Source organism: Trachemys scripta, chromosome 18 (genome assembly GCF_013100865.1).
Source record: "Trachemys scripta elegans isolate TJP31775 chromosome 18, CAS_Tse_1.0, whole genome shotgun sequence".
Classification (NCBI taxonomy): domain Eukaryota; kingdom Metazoa; phylum Chordata; order Testudines; family Emydidae; genus Trachemys; species Trachemys scripta.
The window spans coordinates 17,267,257-17,286,507 of record NC_048315.1 but is presented as its reverse complement, the minus strand read 5'-3'; the positions used below and the strand labels follow the sequence as shown (position 1 = coordinate 17,286,507).

Here is a 19,251-nt window from a genome sequence, read left to right as displayed (position 1 = left end):
TCCTACGACTGGCCAAACTCAAACAGATCCGTATATAGAATAACACAAGAACACTGCTTGGTCAGTTATATCTAAGGTGGTAAGTGCTCAAACACGACTGTGAGGAGAGCTATATAAATGCCTAGGAAGATAAATAGAGTAGCTATAGGAACTTAGGGCAAGACGTATGCATGTATGTCTGAAATTTTCAAACGTGACGATTGATTCTGGATGCCTCAAGCTTTTGGTGCCCATCTTAAACTCTGATTGTTGGAGGGGAGATGCTCAGCTTCTCCTGAAACTCAGGCCCCTTTTTAAGGTGCTTCAAGTTGAGTACCCTCCCCCAAAACAGGCACCAAAAATTACTGGTCTCTTCTGAAAGAAGAGTGCCATGTACTGAACCCATATTAGGGGCTGTATACGTTCACATCAGATGCACTTGCTATTGGTCTGCAAACTGGAGCATGCAACTACCCCCAACCTCCTACCCAGTTCTCTCTCCCTGCTTGGTATGGGGTCTTCTTTCTCAAACATGCTAGGTTGTGGAACAATTAACACTTTCACAACACGAAGTCGGTCAATTTTTTTTTAATTGGTCACAACCTCTTTATTTTTCTAATCTAAACCTATTTAAAAATGGTGTTCTGTAACCCATGGCAACCAAGCGCTACATTAAATTTCCTACCCTAGAATGGGCTCAGTGACTAATACAATGGCATTAAGTCAAGATGGGTTGGTGGAGGGGGGGGGGGAATTTTGATTGTGGGATCTGAAAGGTATTAGCAGGTTTTCGCTATTACATTATGGCGTATTTCCTGAAGGAATAGAGGGGTATGTTTGCAGTAACTGTAAATAGTGAAGAGGAAATAGCTGTAGGTTAATCCATAAACAGGATAGGTAACATTTCATTGAAAAAAAAAAAAAAAAAAAAAAAAGTATAAAACCCAAACTTCTCTGCACCAGCATTTAAATGGCACTTTCTGTGAAAAGCTGCTGGAGCCGAGCCAGCCAAACAAATCTTCTATATAAACCGCTGCACTGTTTACCTTATAAGGCTGGAGGAGGGTGCATACTAACTCCTGTGTCACACAAAGGAGGAAACTCAGTTGGCCCCAGATCAAGTTCTCGCTCCAAAGCGCACCTCTGCGTTTAACCCTTCTAAAGCCATATTTGTGTCAAAAATGTAATATTAGAGATTAAAAAAAAAAAAAAAAAACCCCAACCTAGGAACTTGCCACCCACACATGTAAGCATACTGGTCCTTCTGCAGCTCAAATCTCATTTCTTCCCTCGGGGTAACAGCACTAATCTAGACACTTTTAGGAAAGCAACTGGATCATAAAAATACTTACCTTTAAGTAATGCTGGGCACTTTTGCTGCAGGCTCATTTGAGAGAAGAGAGGCAAGATGAGGAAAGTTAGTTTTGGGGTTTTTTAATTTAAACATGAGTCTTTTCTACCCTACATGAAAAGAAATCCATAAAAATGCTGGCGAACTGGGACAGTGGTATGGGATGTCAGGGGCTCATCAATAACGGTGACAAGGTTCCCAATGATAAATGTTTACTTTGCAAGAAAAAAAAAACCCAATTGGGATCAATACAAAAACTATTCACACCTTCCTGGGATCCCAAACTGTGGACAAGTGTCTGTGATGCCATAGGAGTAAGGATGAACTTAGGGTCATAGGACTAAGAGTCAGGAGACCTGGGTTTGCATCCCAGTTCTATTATTGAGATTTATTTATTGAGATAACTCTCTCTACCCCAGTTTGCCCATCTACAAAATACAGATAAGAACTTTTACACTGCTTTTAGATCTTCAGATGGATACATGCAGTAAAAAAGTGTAAAGTACCATAATGTAATAAACTGCTATGATTTAAAACACTCCCATCAGCTACTAGTCATCTATTTATACTTTCATTTTCACATTTATTGGGAAGCTGATCAAGATCTCCAAGTGTCTGTCCAGTCCCTTTGTCACTACCAACTTGGCCTGGATTCAAACTGGCAACCTGGAAAAATGGTCATAGGTCCTATAGATCCAAAAGGGGAGGAGATGGAACCCCTGAGCATGAGAATCTAACGAAAAGCAGCTTGTGTTTGTTTTAGATAGAAGCTGCTGAATCAAACTGCAGTGTCCTGTAGATTGGCCCTAAGGGGCATTCAAGCAAAAGCCACATGACTCTAGGGAAGCTCTTCTGCCTACAGTATTTTCCAGGATTCTCATGTAAGTGTTTGCATGTTAGCCAGAATCCATTAGAACTGCTGAAACAACTCATTCAAAAGACCCCAAAACCAGGATATTTAAAGGAGAGACAACCTGGGAGTGACCTGAAGTCAGCTTGCAGAACAGATTGCCACAGAAACACAAATTCACCTGTCTCTTCTATCCAGTGGGTGATTCACATCCACTGCACCATCTCTTACTCAGCTGTTTAAGAGTCACCCTTCTCCCCTTCCTGCATTCACAGTGCACAATCTATGTAAAAGTCCACATGGAGCTCTCCACAATGTCTCCCCATCACTAGGGAAGCTGACAACTGGCCATCAGCACAGCAATGGCAGAGTTACGGGATTGGTCCTGCCAAGCGCAGAGCCTCTACAACAAGCTGTTGAGCTCTCTCGGCGCCCACCAATATTAAAAGCTGGGAGGACACTCAGCATCTCAACAGGATCAATCCTGTAACAGCATTCTGCTTGCCTAGCCCAGTGCCAATTGCCCTTATTTAGAAGGGACGAGCCAGGCAGTCGGTTTTAAAATAAGAACACATTCTTTGTCCCCTCAGGAAGTTCAGCTCATCCAATGTTGTTTCAACGGGTTACGAGGCATGTACTTATCTTTCCAAATGCGCCCATCAGATCATAACTTCCAAATGTCATCCTCTGTGTCTGGGCCTGCTGGTGTATTAAGTAATGGAGCATAAAAGGGTGCCATATGCCAAGTTTTGAGAGACTATAATTTGAGCTGAATGTCAATTTCAATAACTGTTGTTCAAAGGCTCCATGATGAGCTTAATTCAGAGTTATTAACTTATTACACAGATCCTGCAATCTTCTTCTATAAAAAGGAAGCAATCTGCAAGGACAGAGGTAAAACATTTCTCTCCCTCTCCCTCTATGCTAAATAATGCTTGCAGTTAACATAATTACATAATGGCTTCCTCCCATATCATCTCCCCTGTCAAAGCAGCCATACAGAGAGACAATAACCCAGACAGACAGTGGGAATCTTCTAAAATTATTCCTTTCAAGGTCTGGTTTCAATGCAAACTTGGACTAGAGCTAGTATTCAGACTGCTTTGACCATCGTGGGCTAGGGAGCATCGATAAGCACTTACTGTGCATAACCCCCACCAATTGATTTATTATACAACAGGGAAAGTCGGGAATGCCAGCCATTCTGTTGATCAGCTCATGGGGGAGAAAGAGGGGAGGTTTAGCTGTATTCCATATAAGGAACCTACTCATCCTGGCAGAATTTTTTTGTCTCATTCCTTTCATTTAGCGAGTGTCATGCTTATAAAAAGTTCCAGGGCTGACTGATTGGAAGGCTGAGTCCTCTGTGCATAGAACAGTGCAGGCTTCCCTCATGCAGGCCTAGGGGGATTGAACACTGGACTCGGAGTCACAAGACCTTGGGTGCTATTCTCAGCCCTACCAGTGACCCGATGTGTGACTCTGGAAAAGTCACTCCCCCCCTCTGTGCCTATTAACCCTCCCACCCATTGTCTGACTTGTCTATTTAGATTGTAAACTTTTGAGGGTGGGGGGCAGGGTCTGCTTTTTTATATGCATTTGCACAGTGCCTATCACAATGGGACTCTGCTCTTGAATACAGCCTCTAGGCGCTACTGTACTACAAATAGGCCTCAGTGAAGTGAAGTCAATGGTATTTCAGCATCTACTAAGTGCTTTGCTGATTAGAGAGGGATTTACACACACCCTGAAATGCGGTGCTGAATGAGGGCTCTAAGGTTATGCAACAGTTCCTAAATAGACTGATTTTCAAAAGGTGGATTAGGGATTATAAGAGGTTGAGAAAAATCAACTATCAAGACTTGAACTGAAAGCAAGAAATTCAGGCCAGCAAAGCTAGCTGGGGTTGCTACATGTCATTCATTAATGGAAAAGTAAGGTTATCTAGAGGAAGTTATGGGACAGAAATAAATCACAATAATCTCAAGGATTGGATCTGAACACAAAAAAAACAGAGGGACGTTAATTAACTACTATCTGTGTTTTGCTGATCACAAGAAAGCTTTTAGCTCAGTCTCTGGGTGGAGAGCAGGGATTAATATGAATTATCTAGCTCCAATTACATTGCTTCAGAACAAGGAACAGTGAGATTGAACGGGTCTATTTGGAGATTACATAACTTCTGTTGAAGCTGCTCAATTCACTTAGGGAACTTCTGTGGCCTTTATTATGCAGGTCGCATGGATTATATTTGTCCCTTATGACCTTAAAACCTCTGAATCTAACATGGTGTTGTACCCTAACTCTCTACAGCAGGGGTTCTCAACCTTTTCTTTCTGAACCGCCCTTCCCCCCAACATGCTATAAAAACTCCATAGCCCACCTGTGCCACCACAACTGGTTTTCTGCATGTAAAAGCCAGCGCCAGCATTAGGGGGTAGCAAGCAGGGCAATTGCCCTGGAGCTCCACGCCACAGTGGCCCCCACAAAGCTACGTTTGGCTTCAGCCTTGGGTGATGGGACTCAGGGCCCCAGACTTCAGCCCCATGCAGTGGGGCTTCGGCTTTCTGCCCTGGGCCCCAGCAAGTCTAACCCGGGCCCTGTTTGGCGGATCCCCTGCAACCTGCTCGCAGCCCCCCACGGGGGCCCCGGGCCCCTGGGTGAGAACCACTCCTCTACAGCAAAAGAACATATGAAGACAAAACTTAGAGGTGAGGCAGCTCCATATGCTACTCAGTGCTGAGCACAACCTATGGGATTCTGTAAACATTTAAACAAACACCCACAGCAGCACGCATCAAGCTGAGAAAAGAGACACTCTCAGCAATTATCTAGACCGGGGTAGGCAACCTATGGCACGCGTGCCAAAGGCGGCACGTGAGCTGATTTTCAGTGGCACTCACACTGCCCGGGTCCTAGCCACCAGTCCAGGGGCCTCTGCATTTTAATTTAATTTTAAATGAAGCTTCTTAAACATTTTAAAAACCTTATTTACTTTACATACAACAATAGTTTAGTTATATATTCTAGACTTATAGAAAGAGACCTTCTAAAAACATTGAAATGTATTACTGGCACATGAAACCTTAAATTAGAGTGAATAAATGAAGACTTGGCACACCACTTCTGAAAGGTTGCCGACCCCTGATCTAGACTCTCAAGAATGAAACTGAAAGTAGGCAACGGATCTGTGAACTCACCAAGAAAGCCAGTTGCCAGGCTACCATGACCACCTGGTTCTGGAATTATCATACCAAACAATGGCAGAGAAAGCTTGGTGGTGAAAGAATAAGAGTAATAAAGATCGGAAGCTGGTATAATGCATATAATTCATGTCATGAAGGAGGACCACTGTCATGCTGGTTGCAAAGCTCTACTGAGCATTCGGCTCTCATTAAAGTGCATACCATTAAACATGTGATTTAAATTATGCACATGCTTCAAGCCATTTCACACCCTTTTAGTTAGGCACATGCTTAAGTGTTTTGATGGATCAAGGTCCTTAATTATGCACTGGCATTAGTAAGACGTTTGGTTTCCTCAGAGAAAGGGCTGAGTAAAAATGGAATAAGAATTTCAGGACTTGGCCTCAGGTAGACATGTAGTATCATGAATGGTGGGATTCAACTGGAGAAAAATTTGCAAAGTTTGGTCAGCTGTATTTCATGGAGAATCCAGGAAAGGTTTCTACCAGGAAGGTGTTCAGAAAGTGGGCAAATAAATCACTTTTATTTATTTATTCATTTTATCATTGGGAAGAAAAGTCAGGGAGTTACATGACAGAAGCGTTGAATGTTATCATTGGTTTGTTAGTTTGTTTTAAGGTTTTGCCAAAATCTGAATTTTTAAACAAAACAGTTAAGACAAATTTTTTCTCCATTTTTGCCCAGAGAGTGCTGGTTGGATTTCAGACTTTTTGAATTTGAAAGCTATAAAAGGGGCGGGGGGGGGGGAATCCAAACAACAAATCATAAAAGTTTTTCCCCATCCAGCCCCAAGTGAAGGAGTTAAGCAAAACTGAGGGAGATGAGAAAAAGCAGAGAGCCTTCAGACTTGGAAGGAGTTGCAAACAGGGATGCAGTTTCTTGCCATAGGTCTCTCTTAGCAAAGGAGCTCTCTTATGTGTAAAACCTCTTGAAACAGGTCTGAAAGAGTCCTTTGGACAACAGCTTTCTTTGGACCATTACAGAAGACACCAGGTCCCCAAATCTTCCTAATAAAAGGCTGCATGCCCCAGCTAACCTCAAATGAATGCCTAACCTTGGTCCAGGATATTGACAGGCTTTATACAGTCCCCCTCTCAAGACAGAGCAGGTCTGTTTAATGAAGTGAACACCTACAAGATAAGTAAGTGCTCAATAGCAGTCATGACCACCCAGCGTAAATATTTGCCTTTTTAAACAGTCTGCAAATCTGTGAACAATATCCATATTCCTTCCATTAAGCAGTCACCTTATTTAACCAGGGAACTCCCGAAGGTTAAACATTAACACAAAATTTCTGTCTCTCCTCAAGCTGACTGGGCCTGGAATAACGTTATCCAAGAGATCCCCGCTTCTGCTGACTGATTAAATGGATACTGAAAAAGGAGTGAATTAATATGGCAACTGATTTTACATTATAAACGCAAGCTAGGTTTGCTGAGAGTTTGGGCTGAGTTTTGAGAGAACTGTGATTATTGCAGATATTAAATATTGTTGTTATTGCTGCTCTGTGTCATCGTTGTCCCCCCAGTGCACACACACGCACACACGCTTTGTCTTGTTTGTTTCACACCCCTGTTCTGTCTTGCCTTTTATGGTTTGATCCTGTAAAATTAAAATCAATGGGACTCTTGCATTGACTTCAGTAGGAGCAGATGACTGACATTTACTATATATGTTTGTACAGTACCTAGCACACTGGGGACCAAACCTGGATGAAGTTTTTAGATGCTACCACTATACCAGGGGTGGCCAAACCACGGCTCATGAGCCACGTGGGCTCTTTTATAGTTAAAGTGCAGCTACCAGACTGGAGGTGTGGGGAGCTCGGGCTTCTGCCCTGCGGTGGAATGGTGGAGCTAGGGGCTTCTGGGCAGAAGCCCCACGCCTGGGTAGGCACCACCCTGCGGCGCCGGGTATGCATGTCTTGCAGCTCTTGAACTTCTGAAGATTATCTTATGTGGCTCGGAGGGTCAGTGAGCTTGGCCACCCCTGCACTATATCAATCATCATCATCTGAACCAAATTATGATTTTAGGTGGAAGCCAAGAGAAGTCCCCATGGCGCGGATTCAGAGATGGGCTTGAATCGATATCCCGGATCTGAACACACTTGAATGTAGTGAATCAGGTGCCTTCTTACCCAGAGCCAGAAACACACCTGAGTGGCGTTAGTGGAGAGTGGCTTTGAATTTGTGGTTTGTCCGAACACAGGATGTTTGCGTGCACATGGACCAAAACCAGATGAAGGAGTCTGCTTGCAACCCTGCAGCCTTAATGAACTGCAATTTGCGCAGCTCATCTTGGGAGTCCGAAAATAAAAAAGGGAAAGACTTAAAGAAATCAGTGGTCTGCCTGGTAAAGAAACCAGCTGGGAAGGCAACCTTAATGCTGTCCTTGTGTGAACAGGTTCTTGGAAAGATAAAAGTCTCGCCTGCTCTATATGTTAGCTAGTTGATCAGCAAGAGATGCTTCCATATCTGTCCGCAGAACCATCAACTTGGCATTTAATGCCTTTAGACTCCCACGCATTCATTATGCAGATGAACATGGGCCACTTACTCTGCCATATCACTAAGGAAACTAGAAGAACCGCTACAGAACAGGAACAGCCTGCCAGACGTACTCCTGAGGCAGAATGTCACACAAATGTTACTTTAGCTGGCTGCCTGTAGAAGGGGATGGGAAGAATCACTGGTCTTCTAACATATCTGCTTTGCAGAAGGGAGAATAGGAAGATATTGTGTGTGTGTGTGTGTCCGTCCATCCTTTCTAAGCAAGACATGGAAATGACACTTTTTTTAAAATGGCTCCAGTGCTGTCTCATTTTAAATAATATATAGCGCAGAAATCTCAGGCTTTCCCAATATTAATAATGTCTCGTTAACCAGTCAGGGCTCATAGCGTACATGGCGATGCTACAACATGTTGTCTACTTTGGACTGTTCTAACAAAGTATAAAAGCTGGGAGGTTCGGGGGAGAGATGCTGGGCAAGTTTATTTTTCCCCTCTGGTGAAATGTTGTTTTCCAAGGTTTTCCTATACAATCTGAGTGCCAGTACCAAGAAAAATCTTTTCTTAGTCATGAGGATTAATAGGGAAACTGAGGAGTGCTTGGATTATCCCATCTCTCCCGTCCTATTCTATTATAGCAGATAAAATTGATGCATTCCTCAGCCGTGGTGGCCCTGGCATTTACCCAATAATATGTGTTTATAGTATATTTAGATTCCAAACTCAGCTGTATGGGATTGCTGACCAAAACTTTCCAACAACAAAACATGGATTTAAAAAAAGCACAGATTAACCAGGTTGCATTAATCTTATCTTGACCCTTGGATTTCTCAGGGTGATCCCTTCTTATGTATTAAAACCAGGGAGTTAAACTGATCCCAGTTTTGACTTCTGATAGAAGTTCAGCTTTTAAGTTTCTCATCTCTTACCAGCTTGGTTAAACAAGCCTGGGAGAGAACAGACTAAATACAGACGCTTCCAGGAGCTCTCATTTCAAGCAGATCCCCACCACAGAGGAAAGAACCAAGATAGAAGAGTCCTTAAAATAACCTCTGAAAAGCCGCACCTTTAAACAAGTGTCTCATTTGTTCGCAAGGAGCAAGAGCGCGCTATATAACTGCAGCCTAGAGCCATGCAAAAATAATAAACTGATTTTCACCACCAATAGGGAGGAAAGGAAGGTCATGTTTATACAGGTTTGGAATAATGCAAAGCTTTTTCATGCTCTCCTTCAAATTAGCAAAGTTTCTGCCAGAAGAGACAATGTTTTAGCCTTGCAATAGGTCTGTGGGGAAGGTAAATGTTGTTATCCCTACTACACTGATGGGTAAACTGAGGCACAGCAGGAAAGGGACTTATTCCTAGCTCTGCAGCCTTGGGATAAAACTCAGATCTCCCAACTCTCAACCCCGTGCATTAGCCTCAAGACTCTGCACACCTTATGGGAAAGCAACATGGTATTTACACATTTGCATAGCTCAAGAACTCACCCTGCAGACAGACATCTGGTTGGTGGTGAGGGTGCCGGTCTTGTCAGAGCAGATGACAGAGGTGCAGCCCAGCGTTTCCACTGAAGGAAGGCTCCTCACAATAGCATTCTTCTTGGCCATACGGCGCGTGCCCAACGCCAGACAAGTGGTGATGACAGCAGGGAGACCCTCAGGGATGGCAGCTACTGCCAAGGCCACTGCAATCTTGAAATAGTAGATAGCCCCACGAAACCAAGAGCCACCGTGAACCGGGTCGCTGAAGTGGCTGATATTGATGACCCAGACAGCTATGCAGACCACAGAAATGACCTTGGAGAGTTGCTGGCTGAACTCATCCAGCTTTTGTTGCAATGGGGTCTTCTCTGGCTCAGTTGCAACCATCTGATTCCTGATCTTCCCAATTTCTGTGTATACCCCGGTAGCAATGACGACGCCAACAGCCTTACCAGCCGCAATATTGGTACCCTGGAAAAGAAGTCATTCGTATGTACAGAATATACAAATATTAGATCTTTGAGCTTAAAGCAGCAAATGGGTAGCTCACTGCGTAGGGAGAGCAGATGGCTTGCCAATTAGAGTACAGGATTTGGAGTCAGGACTCCTGGGTTCTTTCCTGGGACCTGTCACTGAGTTACTGTTCAATTTCTCTCCAGCCTGGACCCAATAATTCCTGTTTCCTGTGACCCCTTGACAGGCCTTTCTACTTTTGGTGATATCCCACCAAACCTAAACAGGAGTTTCTCCAGACCTATGAGTAGCTACTGAGTCTTCTGTGGTCTTCAAGATTTGTGTGGTTTGGGGCTTTTTTTGAGTTAGAAGCATCTCCAGATGCAATGCATACCCATTATTCCTAAGGAGCATAGAAAAGTTGAAGATGCTTGGTCCAGTAGAAACTGCTAAATGAAAAAACTGCCCCCTTTCCCTCCCCACACTCCTCTCTAATGGATTTTAAGGTATAACAGTCTTGCTTCACAAATTACTTTGACCAGTTTTGTTCAGAAAGGGTAAGAGAAATTGGACCTTGAGTCAGTGACAGATTTCAGGAAAGAACCCAGGAGTCCTGACGCCTAATCCTGTACTCTAATTGGCAGGCTACATTCTCTCCCTACACAACGAGCTACTTGCTTTCTGCTTCAGGTTCAAAAGTCGGTAACAAAGCCTCATATATAAACTCCTCCAAAACTGGCAAAATGTTAAATTGTTTTAAATAACCCCTAATCTTTAGAAGATGAAGCAAAACTCCATGTTGCAAATGCCTTTGAATTTTGGAGCATTCAAATTCCAGATACAATTTTGCAACCTGAGTCCATCTCTAGTTTTGCTGTTTGAGAGTTGTTTGCACCTCACAAGTTTCAAGTTCTGCACGTTTAATCATGAATGCCTGCTACACCTCTAGTCCATGATTTCAGAAGAAAACCATAAACACAAAGGCTGAGATTTTAAAGGAGTATAAGTAGGGCCCTATCAAATTCACAGCCCAGTTAGGTCAATTTCACAGTCATAGAATTTTAAAAATCATAAATTTCATGATGTCATCTATTTAAATCTGAAATTTCACAGTGTTGTAATTGTACGAGTCCTAACTCAAAAAGGAGTTGTCGGGGGGTTATCAGGTTATCGTGTGTGTCGGGGGGGAAGATACAGTACTGCTACCCTTACTTCTGCGCTGCTGCTGGCAATGCCTTCAGAGCAGGGTGGCTGGAGAATGGTGACTGCTGGCCAGGAGCCCAGCTCTGAAGGCAGAGTCGCTGTCAGCAGCATGCAGAAGTAAGGTTGACATAGTATGGTATTACCACCCTTACTTCCGTTCTGCTGTCTTCAGAGCTTGAACCTTGGTCAGCAGCTGCCACTCTCCGGCCACCCACCTCTAGCTAGGCGCCCAGCCAACAGCCGCCGCTCTCTGGCTGCCCAGCTCTGAAAGCAGCGCAGAAGTGAGGGTGGCAATACTCCCTAAATAACCTTGCAACCCCCTTTTGGGTCAGGACCCCCAGTTTGAGAAATACTGGTCTCCCCCGTGAAATCTGTATAGCATAGGGTAAAAGTACACAAAAGACCAGATTTCATGGAGATCAGACTTCACAGTCCGTGACGCATTTTTCATGGCTGTGAATTTGGTAGAGCCCTAAGTATAAGGGAGTTAGATGCCAAAACTCAATGGGCACCAAACTCCCTTAGGCTGCCCTCTTTGAAAATCTCCACCACAAACAGTAAAGTAAGAACTGCCTCAGTGAATAAGCTTTTGTGGAATATCCTTTCACTAGTCGCATGGGTTGTAATGCTGTTATGTCATCCAGTTATTCCTTTGTAAGGACTTTACATTGCAGCACAACCAAGACTCAGATGTTCCTGTCCAGTGAGTAGATGACTGGCCAACTTTTGACAACATGTAAACTGTTAAGGGTGGGATTTTTTCAAAGCATTCAGCATTGGCCTAACTCTGTTCCCATTGACTTTAACAATAGCACTGAGCACTTAGGAAAAATACCACCTTAAATTGTGTCCTTCAGTGAACAGTAATTATCCTTTATTACAATGTACTGCTCAAAAACTTACACACTTTGATACCTGCCTATGAGGCTCTTTACCCTGTGGCTGTTTCTACAAGAGCCAAGAGAGTTGGCGACGGATATGAAAAAACTTACAGAGAAAAGCATGTTCTTCTTGTCCTGATTGACAGCCCTGGGGTCAGGGATCGGGTCAGTGTGTTTAATCACAGACACAGATTCACCTGTAGAGACAAAAGGAGGGAGCAAAACCATTTACAAGGTTTCCTACTGAGATTCTCAACACAGATCCAGTTCCAGCAAAGGTCTCTATTAGGGTGGATTGGAAGCTTCTGTTGGTGACAATACATAGCCTTGAAAATAGATCTTTGGCACTAGGTCATTTTGTTTGGACATTCGTCAATGAGATGTTACAGCTGGTCCATTCATCTGTTCACTATGCAGAGAAGAGTTATAGGAAAATAACTAGCTTAAACTCAAGTGAAAATTACCAGAGCCCAAAAGCCACTTGGCTAACAGCATACCCTAACAGGGTTAGGCCAACATTTTGAGCCAGAAAATGTAAAGTTTGGCACCTAACTCCATATTTAGGCATCTGGAGGGCCTGATACAAGTTGGCAAATTCAAGTCCCTGGTCTCACCCACCAATTGCTGCCCTCCTCATACTCCAGCGATGATAACACTGCTGTCTGAATTACTGTGGTTTGTATTGTAGTTGGATCTGGAGGCCCCGGCCCCACTGGGCTAGGCAAGGTACAAACACAGAGAAAAGTTTTTCCGGGTTCCAGACAGGTTTTAACTGCCACCAACTAACCAGTGAAGACTTCTACAGAGAAACTGTCATCAGAGACCAAGCGTTGTTCTGGTGAATCTCAGCCAAGTTGCTTCTTGGCATTAATTGTGTGCGGAGATAGTCAAATGGAACAAGGATTAGTATTTTGTGCACGGGCTTAGTTGGGATGGGTCTAAAGGGCTCAAAAACTAATCCTAAATTGTGGGGTGCTTCGCGACAGCAGGAAAACATTACTCATAAGGGTGACAGTGAAGGTTATACTAGCTACTTTTCTATTTTGACGATATCCTGAAAAAAAACAAAGGCTTCTAAAATTAAATCCTCTTTAGTCCAAAAACCTTCTTTTGCATCTTGTAAGGAACAGTCCTGCATTGGCATAGAGACTGGCTACATTACTATGACTAATTATTTGCATTGCAGTAGTGCTTAGAAACCCTAGTCATGAACCAGGACCCCATTGTGCTAGGCACTGTACAAACTTAGACAAAAGATGGTTCCCTGCTCCGGGAAGCTTACAACAGCCAGTTCCAAGATTTGAAGAAAAGCCCCTCTCCTCAGGACACAAGAATTAAAATCAGAGGCAACAGTTCCACTTATTCAAGGACAACGCAAAGCCACAAAAGCTAATCAACGGCCTCAAGAGGAGATGGAATACGTTGTGGAACATAATGAAAGTATCAAGAGTGCTTCTCCTGAAGGTCTTTATTTCGCGCTCTGAGCACAAAAATAATTTTGTTCCTCCGCTGCATCTCCTGTCACCTTGCAGGAGAGAGTTCAATTAGCACAAAACCACGTCTCGGGGAGACTGTGCTGGTGTCCCTGTAGATTTAATTTCTGCAATTGTTTTTCCTTCCCTTTTGCTGTATCCCAAGCTCATGAATTTTTAAAATCATGTCAAAAGGAGATTTGGAGTTTAGACTAATGGTTCATCTAAATCAGGGGTTCTCAGACTTTTGTACTGGTGACCCCTTTCACACAGCAAGCCTCTGAGTGCGACCCCCCTTATACACTAAAAACATTTTAAAAATATATTTAACACCATTATAACTGCTGGAGGCAAAGTGGGGTTTGTAGTGGAGGGTGACAGCCCGTGACCCCCCATGTAATAACCTCGCCACCCCCTGAGGGGTTCTGACCCCCAGTTTGAGAACCCCTGATCTACATAGAAAAGAAAGGATACTTACCATTTCCTCGTGATAGTCATGATATAATGTTTAAAGCTAATATGTAATATTTCAAACACTTCTTTAATTCATATTTTAAAAAAAATTCTCCTCCCCTCAATGACAACATTCTATTCTAGCAAATATCACACATCTGAAATTATTAACTCTTTAATTGCTACACAACAAGATAGACAAGGATCAAGCAACATTTGCTTTCAAACCACAGTTCAGTACCTGTGTAAGACAGCCACATACCCTGTTCTGTAGTAAAATGTGTAGCCATCATTAATAGGAGGCTTGATTCTTAACAAAACCTCACACACATTCAAGATTTTGGGCACTTCCTGCCGAGACTTAGCTGTGGTCCAGTGGTCTGAGCATGAGACATGGAGCCAGAATCTCCTGAATTCTAATCCCAACTCTGCCACTGATTCCCTTTCTGGGCAAGTCACATAGTCCTAAACCAAGCAATTTTGAAAATCTCACCCCAACTCTGCTCCCACTGAAAACGCTCACTCACTTCAGTGGAGCAGTCAGGCCAACGCTGAACGCATTTGAAAACCCCAATCCCTGGTCTTAAATTGTTCGATCTGTAAAAAGAGCTGATAATAGTGCTAACCAATCAGCCTCACAGGGACATGGTACAGATTGGTTTGCCAAGTATCTGGATTAGTTGGGTGACCCCTTTGGAAAGTCTTACAGAGGGGCTGGCCACCATAGATTCACCAGACAGGTGTGAAAATGAAAACGTTAAGAGGAGAACCTAGATTTTTTATAACACAGAACATTTGATACAGATTTCACTGTGGGAGTGAAGGTTCTTAGAGCACCAAGCCCAACACAACCCACCTCGACCCCCACCCAGGACTCGATCCAGTAGCAGTCGTTCGGTGCAAGACCGCCATGCTCAGAGTAACAGCCCAACCCCCCACCACTGCCCGTACCTGTGAGAATCGACTGATCAACCCGTAACGTCGTGGATCTGATCTCGATGATCCGGATATCGGCTGGCACCTTGTCACCAACTAAGAGAGGGAAAGTAGAAGAGAAATGCCACAGGTTAAAAGGGTTTGGTCTGATATGTGACTGAACTCAACCACAGTAAGTGAGATACATGAACTAACCATGGGAACTAGCAAAAGGAAGGACAGTTTATGCACAGACCTTGAACTCAGAAGAGCTGTCTCTATTCCGAGTTCTGCCACAAACTTCAACAAGCCAGTTAATCTCCCTGTGCCTCAGTTTCCAATCTTTAAAATGAGGATAACATTACTTCCTGTTCCTCTATTTGGATCATAAGCTTTTCAGGGCAGGGACCATCTCTTACTACGTGTATATGCAGCACCTGGCACACTGGGGCCACAATCTTAGGGCTTGCAGATAAATTTCCCCAACTGTAACACAAACAACAGCTGCCTGTTAATTCCTTCTTTCCAAAGCTTGGGCTCTGAAGTCTACAACTTCTTGTTTCATAAAAGATAAAGAGATAAAGAGATGCAATTAGTTGCAAACCACCTTTGGTAAAATAATGAGACCTCCACTGAAGCTGGCATTTAGTTTTTTTTTAAATGTATATTTTATTTATGTATCTATATACACACACCCCAGGCACCAGCTGAGGCTGACAAGAGGCAGCTGATAGTGTAGCAAGTTCTTTCTCCATCTTCTCCCTGTCTCCTTTCAGATCTATGGGATATTGCAGCTGTCTTCGCCATGTGCAAAGTTCAGCTTGAATATGGAGAGACACAGGGGGTGGGATACAGGACAAGACCTGGAGAACTCACCAGGTACTGTGTGGATGAGTGAGTCCCACAGCATTTTTTGGGGGAAAGGAAGAGAGAATCCCACCCAAGTGTAAATAACCCCTTTTGTCCCAAATAAGTTTCCTTAGTACACTATTGGGTAAGACAGAATTCTGACACTAGCTCTTCTATCCAGTGTGCTTGTGGGGAAGAGCAGAAGCTGGAGTACCTGAAATTGGAGTGAGTTAGTACAGTTATGAAGCCTCTTCCAGGAGCCAACAGATTGGGCTGGAGAAAGACAACCAAGAAGTTGTGGTTTGAGTGACAGTCTCTGCAGAAAAACACAACATCCTAGTATCTCTCACCACACAGCACTACCATGGCTGTGACTGGAGCGCTTGAGCTTTCAAAGAAGCTGCTGGAGGGCATTTTCCATAAAGGGTCCTTGTCTCTGTAGCAGGCTTCCTGGCCTAGCTCTGCCAGAGACAGGATTTATGAACCTTCAGGTCATGCTCCAACACCAGTCATTTCTCCTTGGGCTGTTGATAAGGGGGTAGGTGGATGGTTATCAATTATTATTGGCTTCTCTTTTATTATTTGTATTCTTGCACCATCCAAGAGCATTAGTCATGGACCAGGACCCCCTTGCGCTGTACAAACTCCTTGTGGCTGATTGGTTTTTGAGATACCTGGGTTGGGCTATCAGTATTACAGTTGGGGGATTATCTTCATTTTTGTACTTGTAATGCATAAAATAGCATTTAATGCAACAGGCAGGTGCTCTGCGTACACAGTTTAAATCATTGAAGTTGAAACATCTGTATGATCTAACCCTCTCCATGACAGTTACCAAGTTAGATTAAATGCAACATGTTCTCTTCCCTTGCAACGACTAAAAATATCCTCATACTTAAACAAGCCATCGAAATGCTAAGCTACCCTGGACTGCCATTAGAAACCAAGTAAAGAATGGTCTTCACCCTGTGTTTTATTATATCAGAATAGGACTGAAAGTCATTAAGTGAACACTGGAAGGCTTTTGGTGACCAATGGAAAAAAGGGGTTCAGAGGAACCAGGAGAAGGAGTGCTCTCTGTCTCTAATGGATGAATGTCCACATCAAAGATAAACCACCTCCAACAGTCCTCTGTTAAATCTCTCAGCAAAGGCGCCAACGACTGCATGGACCATAGTATCAGAGGAGTAGCCGTGTTAGTCTGAATCTGTAAAAAGCAACAGAGGGTACTGTGGCACCTTTAAGACTAACAGAAGTATTGGGAGCATAAGCTTTCGTGGGTAAGAACCTCACTTCTTCAGATGCAAGTCATCTGAAGAAGTGAGGTTCTTACCCACGAAAGCTTATGCTCCCAATACTTCTGTTAGTCTTAAAGGTGCCACAGTACCCTCTGTTGCTTTTTGCATGGACCATAGAGACTGAAATCCCCCTCTTACCTCTTGAGATCCCATACATAGTGATATAAATAATCCAGATACTCATATGGCCTTCATTGACACAGTACGTGAGCCCCACACAAACATTTATCCTCAGGACCCTTGGGAGGGAAAGCAATACCACCCATTTTACAAATGGTGAGATTAAATGACTTCCCAAAGGTCACAAAGCAGGTCTGTGGCAGAGTCAAGAATCTCAGTCCAGTTCCTTAGCCATACAACCACATTCTTGGCTATAGATACCTGAGTTGATGAACATGAATGTTCTTTTGGCACAGCTCCTAACAAAAGTCTTGGAAATAAGAGTGGCCCGGTCACCAGTTGTTTTAAACAGAAAATGACTAATCTGGTGTAACACACACTTATAATAAACTCCCATACAGGAGTGTAGGCCAGGATGGTTCAGGAGTCAACAAAAGTAACGGTCTGCAGGAGGGAGAGCAGAAAGAGGTAATCAATATCCCAAATGGAGATGCACCAAACCTGATACCACTGGCCTCCTGTCACCTTCCCAGCTGTTTCAGAGCTAAGGGCCTGATCTCATGCAGATTGAAATCAATGGGAGTCTTTTCCACTGACCTGAATGGGCATTGAATCAAGACCTATTAGGTGAACGCAAGATGACATACTATACACTATTTAGTCAAGGCCTTTGGGGGTGAATCTCTTAACGCTGAAGATTTATTTGGGGTAAGTCTCCCATGTGTAGCTTCTTATCAGCCCTCTTCTGTCCGCCACCCTGGCTGGGATACCTTAGGAGAACAGGTTCTGTCACAAGGTTTTGAGCTATTTCTGCTGCAAACACCATGTGCACAACATCTCTGAGAGTATGTTGGATTTTCTACTTTTGGTCCTTGGTGGAATCCAGAGGTACAAAAGACTGAGAAAGCCGATAGTCCGGCTCTCTGTGGGTCCTGAACAGTAGGGCGAAGAGGTGGCAAAGGCAGCATCCTCTATGTGCGTGCAGTTACTATAAGATAGAGAAGAACGTAAGACAGTTGCATGAGGAAGCCAACAAATTTCTGTTTTCTGAATGTCTAGTTCTGATCCCCTAATGCCAGTTAGTCCCCGTGAAGATGTTCAAAGAAAGAATGAGCATTAGTAGCAAAAAAAATAATTCCAAACTAAGAGGAACGCCCGCTAGCCGTGGTGCTAGTCATGTGAAGGTGGCACAAGAGGACTTCTGATTGTCAATTCATTCATAGTCAGCTGCTAGGAGTTCTGCAGCCTTTCTGGACGCATACACAAAAATTACCCATTTGTATACTCATATACCTGATTCATCTCGAGATAACCACCCTCCAAAACTCTTGTAGCTTGTCTACCTACCGTTTTTGTGCTGCTAGGTCTATACTGGTTTAGAAACTGATGCCATTAAAACAGTGCTACCATCTACTGTGGACATGGTTATATCTGTATAAAGTTGTTGTACACCTTATTCCCCTAAACGTATAGGAATAAGCTATCTCAGGAGAAGCACCTTTATACAGGTATAACTGCCCCCCACACTAGAGGCATTTGTACTGCTTTAATTATAATTCATATTAAAATCTCCCCCTACATGAAAAGCATTACATTGGTATAAAAACTATGTATAGATCAGGCCTTTGATGTCAGTTACACTTACAGACTTTTAAAACAGTTAAAAAAAAAAAAAAAAAAAATCCACTCAAGTTTGTTGCAAAGTGCCAGCCCAAAGGAAGGATGTAGTACATGATAAAACACGCACTGCAAGGGGACAGAAGATAAAGTGTGTGGTCCTACTTTAAAAACGGTCCTTCCTACACCCTCTTAAATTGCTTTTCCTGCTGTATCCCTCTCTTCCAGCCCTTCAGTGTGTAAGTTACTCCATTTGACTCCTTTATCATCTGGACAACACAGTAATTAGTTTCTTCAGGAAATACCGAGGTAGATAAAGTCTTTGGTCACAAGTAAGTAACCCCACATTACACAACAACTGACCCTTGGCCTCCTACATTTATTTAACCACTAGACATTCAAGTGGAGCAGGAGCAGTGATCAAAGTCTCTCCAGACTTTCAGCTGGGGTAGATTGCTGTGAACCTGGTCCTCTCATTCTAGAGCCCTGTACACAGAGTACACCTCCAGCGAGGGGACCTTCATGCTCCTTGCCTCTAGGTATGAATATGCATTTCCTAATGACCGGGCAGCACCACAGCTATTTCTATATCCCGGAATCAAAGAATGCA

The 19,251-nt window shown here is 43.4% G+C and overlaps 1 protein-coding gene across 3 annotated transcripts in view; it reads right to left on the bottom strand.

Moving 5' to 3' along the window:
- ATP2A3 (ATPase sarcoplasmic/endoplasmic reticulum Ca2+ transporting 3) overlaps positions 1-19,251 on the bottom strand; it is an 89,770-nt gene that overhangs the window by 50,673 nt on the left and 19,846 nt on the right. For all 3 annotated transcript variants that reach the window (XM_034752417.1, XM_034752418.1, XM_034752416.1), the window contains 3 exons: positions 14,794-14,874; positions 12,029-12,114; positions 9,387-9,851 (listed from right to left, as the gene is read on the bottom strand). In XM_034752417.1, coding sequence (XP_034608308.1) covers positions 9,387-9,851; positions 12,029-12,114; positions 14,794-14,874 — 632 coding nt within the window. The remainder of the gene's footprint in view (positions 1-9,386; positions 9,852-12,028; positions 12,115-14,793; positions 14,875-19,251) is intronic.